This window comes from Crocuta crocuta, unplaced genomic scaffold (genome assembly GCF_008692635.1).
Source record: "Crocuta crocuta isolate KB4526 unplaced genomic scaffold, BGI_CrCroc_1.0 scaffold61, whole genome shotgun sequence".
NCBI classification, from domain to species: Eukaryota; Metazoa; Chordata; class Mammalia; order Carnivora; family Hyaenidae; genus Crocuta; species Crocuta crocuta.
Window position 1 is genome coordinate 7,210,639 of NW_027528369.1, and position 6,513 is coordinate 7,217,151.

Consider the following 6,513-nt stretch of genomic DNA (forward strand, 5'->3'; position numbering starts at 1 on the left):
ACACACACACACACACACACACACACACACACACCACAACTGTATGTCCTAGTGCTAATTCGCATAATGTGTTGCTCACAACCATAAGTCAGATCGGCTGCCAGTCTAGAGTCGGGGTATCCAGACTTCTGTGCAGAGTGTGGGAGCCCCAGTGATTGGGGCAAGAAGCAGGAAGGCCTGAAATCCTACCCAGCCTTGGCTGTTCATGAGCTAAATTATCCTAGAGCTTTATGTAAACACCTTATAAAGTATCAAGTATGATGCAGATTTCAAGTGGTGTAACTTTACCAACTGCTTTGGGTTGAATTGAGTTCCCTCCCCTCCCAAAAAAGACGTGTTGAAACCCTAATCCCTAACACCTCAGAATGTAACTTATTTGGAAACAAGTTCTCTGCAGATGTAATTAGGGAAGCTGAGGTCATACTGGAGAAGGGTGGGTCCCCAATCCCGTATGACTGGTGACCTTCTAAGGAGAGAGGGCTACACCTAGGAGGAGCTCACGTAAAGTTAGATGCAGAGATGGGCAGGATGCCTCTTCGAGCTAAGGAAACATTGCCAGGAGCTACCGGAAACCAGGAGAGACGCACAGACCGGATTGCCACCTTGATTTCACACTGCTTGTCTCCAGAGCTGTGGGAATATAAATGTCTGTTGTTTTAAGCCACCCAGCTGGTGGTACTTAGTTACAGCAGGCCCAGGAAACTTATGCCAATGTCAGTACATCCAGAGGAGTATTCTCAAGAAATGCCCCAATCGAAAATAAACTCCTACTTGAAGGCCGAGTCAACAGAATTCTAGGCGATGGCCATAGATCCTTCTAAAGCGACTCGTTCTCAACGGAGGGTAACTCCCCCCAACACTTGGGGGCACTGGGCAGTATCTACAGATAGTTCTGGTTGTCACATTGAGAAGTAGAAGCATCTAGTGGGTAGAAGGCAAGGAAGCTGTTCAACACCCTACAGTGTACAGGGCACACCCCACACCCCCCCCACACAACAACAGAGAATTATCTGACCCAAAATGCCAATGATGCCACTGTTGCGCAACATTGCTTCTAAACTCAGGCAACTCAGAGAATTCTAGAATGATAGAAAAAGGAGAAGGTAGAGTCAGAAAGTCCTGGGCTCCAGTCTTGTCTCTTACTTCCTAATTTGACCACCTGATTAAAGAGCCTTAGCCTCTCTGGTCTGTTTTCTCAGAATTATAAAATGGTAATAATCATACCACAGGGTTGTTCTGAGGATTACGTTAGAACACAGAAAGGTGTTTATTTTAATAATCAGGTAAAGTCCTAACCACATAGTGGTTAGAGTTTTGCCCCTTTGTCATGGGAAAGAAGATCTGGCTGGGGAGGCGGGTAGAAAGGGAGGTGGTGGGCAGAGGCGAGCAGAGAGGAGTGGGTGAAGTCCGGGGGCAGGAGGTGGCTGGTGAAGAGAGCTGAGTCTTCTGCTCCCCATGGCCAACCCCCAAGGTGTGTTACAGACCCTGGTGTGGTCCCTACAGCCTCTCTACAGCTAAAATCAAGCTGAAACCGAGCCCCAGACACTGTCCTTAAATTAGCTAAGCAGTTGCTGGAAGCTTTCAGGCCTTCAGTCCCAGGACTCACCTTCCCCCTTGTTAATGAGGCCCAATCCCAAGACCACCTTGGGATCTCAAGGTCCCAACCCAGCAGCAGCCCCCTCCTTCAACAGCCAAGTCCAGCCTCTGAACCCTGACGCCGCCCCCACTCAACGCCATAGGNGGGGGGTGACAGCGAAGGGGCTGAGGTGAGGGGCTTCCTGGAGGCTGGTCATGTTTCTTGACCTGGAGCTGGTTAACACGTGCGGACTCGGTGAAAGTCACTTAAGATTTCTGCACCGCCTAGAACATACATTACACTTAAAAGTTCAAAACAACCNACCCCTTTTCCCTCCTGGGATTTTGCAGGGTTTTGTTGGAGGGAGGCGGTGGCACAGTCCTGGGCTTGGCATCTCGCAGGCGCCCAGTAAGAGCGTCCCGACGGGCCAAACAAAACAGCACGGCCTTTAACGACAGCCTGGGAAAAGGCCAAGACCACCGCTCTACTCCACGGGCCCCACTGCGGGGTCTGTCCCCTGTTCTCCACCCGGGCTCAGTGCGGGGCGGGGCCTCGCTCGGAACGGAAACGAGAGAACGCAGGCCCTTCCTTCCGGCGCGTGCCGCAAACTACGACGCCCACAATGCCCCGCGGTCCCGCGGCCGGCCTCGTCGTCGCGAGAGGAGGCCGCAGGGGGCGGGGCGTGTGCCCGGACAAACGGAAGTGCAGGTGACGGTTGAGACTTCACCGCCAAGCTGGGAACCGGGGAGATGGCCGAGACTGACCCCAAGACCATGCAGGACCTCACCTCGGTGGTAAGGGACGCCTGTCGGGNCTCAGGTGGAGACGCTCCTGCAACAGATGCAAGACAAATTTCAGACCATGTCCGACCAGATCATTGGCAGAAATATCCTTTGTCCGCGTGGTCAGCTCGCCTCTGAGTCCGGGTGGCGGTGTTGACAGCNTGTAGCCTTAGGTACTGTGCGGAGGGCTGCGGATACAGCTGAGTTGACCCCTGGCCGCCAGGGACTTGTGTCTACCAGCGGTGTCTAGAGGGACTGTTGACCGAGCTGAGGGCACCTGAGGAAGAAGCGGCAGTGTTCCCTTTAGGTAGCCATGCAGACAGCGGAAGCTTGGGAAGCCTGCAAGAACTTGCCGAGGCCCCAGACCGGAGCTGGTAAAGGGCTCGGCTGGGACGTGATCGTTGCCCCCACGCTCATGCACTTCGCCAGCAGAACTCAACAGCCCTCACAGGAAGTAGGAAAAAGCAGTTCCTGAGACAGACAGTTGTGGGGGGGCGCCCTAGTCTCTGGGGACCCTGGAGGGAAGGGATGAGGAGTGAGGGGTGTGGGTAGTGTGTGGCCTTTAACGTCACCACTTGATGACATGAGCAGTCGCATTGACGACCTGGAGAAGAACATCGCGGACCTCATGACACAGGCTGGGGTAGAAGAGCTGGAAGGTGAAAACAAGATCCCTGCCACGCCGAAGAGTTGAAGGTGAGGGAGGTGACGGTCTCAGGGTGGGGTGTGCGTCACCATAACTTCGATGCCAGCAGACTCCTCCCCGTCACTTCCCGCCCCTGATCCTCGCAAGCCACCTCCTGTACCGTCCCCTCCGCGGGCTCCGCGCTCGCGGATTTTTCATGCCAAATTCTTTAGGAGGAATTTATTTTCCCAGTGCTTATTCATTAGACCCGTACGCTTATTATTTGAGATAATTGACTAACGTTAGGTGGTCACTGAGTTTGTATCGCTGCAGCCAGACCAAGAAATGCCTGAGAATTCTTACCACTGGCCGATTTTTCTTCTTCTTTTTTTTTTGATAACCCACACCCCACATGGTCACCTTCATAAAATGCATTGAATTCCTGCTCTGGATAAATGCCGGGACGGCAACAGATTGTGTCTTAGACGCGCTACATGAGGCCACGTTAAGCCTTCACCCTAGAGTTGATTTAAATTCCCACTACGTAGTTCCAGATTTGGAGAAAAGACTAATAATCGAAAATAGCCCCATAGCAAGAGGCCGCTGGCCTCCATAATCTCCCCGTAGCGAGTTGCTTGTTTTAAGGCTTCCGTGAGGATGGTGGTGACCTCGTCGCAACCCAAAAGTAATTTTGAAACTCGCTTTTCCCTCATCCCATTTTCAGCAATTTAATTCCGTATAAAAATAAAGTTTCCGGAGAATCTTTGGAAACTGTAGTGCCAAGCAGAATATACAGCCAAAGGCACCAAATTCCTTTTTTGTGCGTGTCCTGGGCACGTCCTGTCTGGACCACATCGTAAGTAGCTGTAAAATACAGGTTGCTTTGAAGTCCAAGAAAATAGAGACTTGGGAGGTAAAAGACCTCGAAATTTGCGGTTCCTCTAACGGATCGGGTTGAGGGAGTCACACCGTTGTTCGTGTGGGTGGGCCTCTCTCTATACCTGTAGAGGGGTGACCTGGGAAGTTGCCCGCCCGCCAGTCGTAGAAGCTTCTCGGGGTCGGGGTCTGGGTCCCGCTGCAGCGAGTGAGAACGGCAAGATGGGACGCTTCCTTGTGACCGGGGTAATAGGCGGAGAAGCCGGGAACGCGTTCAGAAGTGTTTAAATAACGACTTCCACTCCGTCTCTTGGATCTTGGTTGGGGCATCGTGCACTGAAACTTCCATTTAGCTCCGTAGGGGCTTCTGAAAGCGTGTACAGTTGGTAATTGTCCTTCTTGTCCATCACGTTGTTGGTTTTTCCTCTTGCAACAGGTTGCTAATTCCCCCTGAGATCCGGGACACCGTTTTTACAAGCGAAGAGAAGACCGAATGGCTTTCTGAAGCAACTACTCTGCGTAGACAGGTTTTCTATTAGAAAGTGTGCGTTCTTATCACATCCTATCTAGTTAGTTTATAGAGTGATTCTCCCCCCAGTTTCTTGAACATGGTAACGTCACATCTTGGACCTTGGTCAGTCGTGCTGTTAAATATTAAACACTAACACTTTGGCGGTTCCTGCATAAGATTGTCCAGTTTTTTAGTGCATATTTGTGAAGTCATTGTTTTCTACCATTCCTTTTGCAGTAGTTGCTGTTTGATGAAAGTTGCTGTGTAAATTTTTATTAGGCATACGGTAGGCCCTTCAGTTACAATCAGACTTTGTGAAGGAAGACATCTGGCAAGTCGGCGACTCTCTGTCAGCACAGTGACTGTTGAGCCAGCACCGAATAGCATGTTGGTGATTCTTTCCAAATGGTTCAAAACATGTAAAAATTGTTCCTTCAGAAATCTCTGGCGCTCCCCTGCTGCCACAACTGAAAGTTGAACCGCAGTTCGATGTCATAAGGCTCTGAGGTCAGAGGCCAGAGTAACGAGGAGTGACCGCGACCGTGTCGGTGGTCGGTGCGTTAGAATCCTTACATCTGGAAAACGCCAGAACTGCCTAATGTAACGGAGGCGCTCGTTAGTTAGAGTTTTGCATGAGATTTGAGTCCTCTGGTCGCCCCTGCGCTGGGCGTCTGCAATAGTCCTCGTTGAAAGTCTGGCAGGATTTTACGACCCCACTTGCTCTCTGTTCTTGGAGCTACTGACCGGGAGAAGGAACAGAACAGAGCAGACCGTGTTAAGTCCGAGCCACTCGCCTGGCCAGCAGATGACAAATGACTCGTAAGAGGCTCAAGTTTTTAAGATACACTGTTTCTTTAAGCGATTTCTTACCTAAATTGTTACAGAGTCATGGTTTTATTACTGTTCTTATAACTCTTGCCGCTCAAAACGGCAGTGCCCCGAGCGAGCGCTAAGCCTAGAGGCCGGCACTGACTGTGCGGGACACCGTGTCATTGTCACAGCGACGTGACTCTGTCTCCAAAAAAATGGGACAAGTTGAGGGATCGTATAGTGCTGCTTAGAGAGAAACCCTGAATGAACAGTGTGAGTTTTTTTAAAGTTTCCTAGGTCACCAGTCGTGTTTGTACTGCAAATCTATATTATGAAGAAATCATTTGTCCTGTGTATAGCTGACATAGGTAACCCGGAGGAGGAAGTTTGCTGTGAGCTGAGTGCTGACCCCCTGTCCCTGCCACAGACACTCCTCTGAGGCGCCAGGCCAGGCTGAGCCAGTCGCCCCCGGCCGCCGGCCTCTGGCCACCGCGCGCTGCGTGCAGGGCGCCTCCAGGCCTAGTCAGCGCCAAGTGCAAGTGGTGCCGGTCACTGTCGGGATTTAGGTAGGAGTTGTCTTCCTCCCAGATGTCAGGGGCAAGGGCCCCTGACCGGAAATACCTGCCGTGAATAAAGGTGCCTGAAATCCTGCTCTGGAGCTTCCTTTGTGTCACAAGTGATTTGTGTGGGTCTCCACGTTTGCAGATGCCAGCGCCGCACTGGGTTAGATCCCAGGCTGAGGCCTCAGGAAGGACTGCGTACACGCGGCCCCAGGGGAAAGGGCGGTGCGGGCAGGGCTGTGCCGGGTGAGAGGGGCCACCTCCCCACTGCTGGGGACACTGGTGCTCCGGGAGGCAGGCGCTGGGAGGGAAGGGTTTAGAAAACTTGCCTCCTGCCCGATTGGCTTCATGAAGATTCACGGGGCAAATTAGCATATTAAAGGCTTTGAGATCCCTGAGCAGAGACTGTGATTTGACTTTCTCACCTGCCAGTTTCCAAGTTATTTGACCAAGGATCTTTCTTTATACTTAGCAGCTAATTAACATTTCATTGAACTAGTGTGTGTAAAATACACGGAGGGAGATCGTGTTAAAGTAATCCAATACATAGCTTTGGATCCAATTTATAACTGCCTGCATCGCCCAGTTCTCACTTGACCTGTTCTCCAGGCCTCCAGGCGAGGCTTCGCTTGGCCTGATGTAAAATAGCTGTGTGACCCCGTGAGGCCCTCGCTTCCGTGCGATAGGATGGCCTTCCTCCCGGGGGAGCGAGGTGGCCGGACGCCCGTTCAGTTAGGTCACCCGCGCCCACCCGGAACCAGGCCTTCGTGCCG

At 51.9% G+C, this 6,513-nt stretch overlaps 1 protein-coding gene across 1 annotated transcript; it reads left to right on the forward strand.

Moving 5' to 3' along the window:
- The first annotated feature begins 2,396 nt into the window (after nt 1-2,396).
- On the forward strand, nt 2,397-5,838 carry HSBP1 (heat shock factor binding protein 1). Its single transcript, XM_077754066.1, has 3 exons — nt 2,397-2,462; nt 2,934-3,054; nt 4,296-5,838. The coding sequence occupies exons 1-2, from the start codon at nt 2,417-2,419 to the stop codon at nt 3,050-3,052; spliced, it is 165 nt and encodes a 54-aa protein (XP_077610192.1). The 5' UTR covers nt 2,397-2,416; the 3' UTR covers nt 3,053-3,054; nt 4,296-5,838.
- The last annotated feature ends 675 nt before the right edge of the window (nt 5,839-6,513 follow it).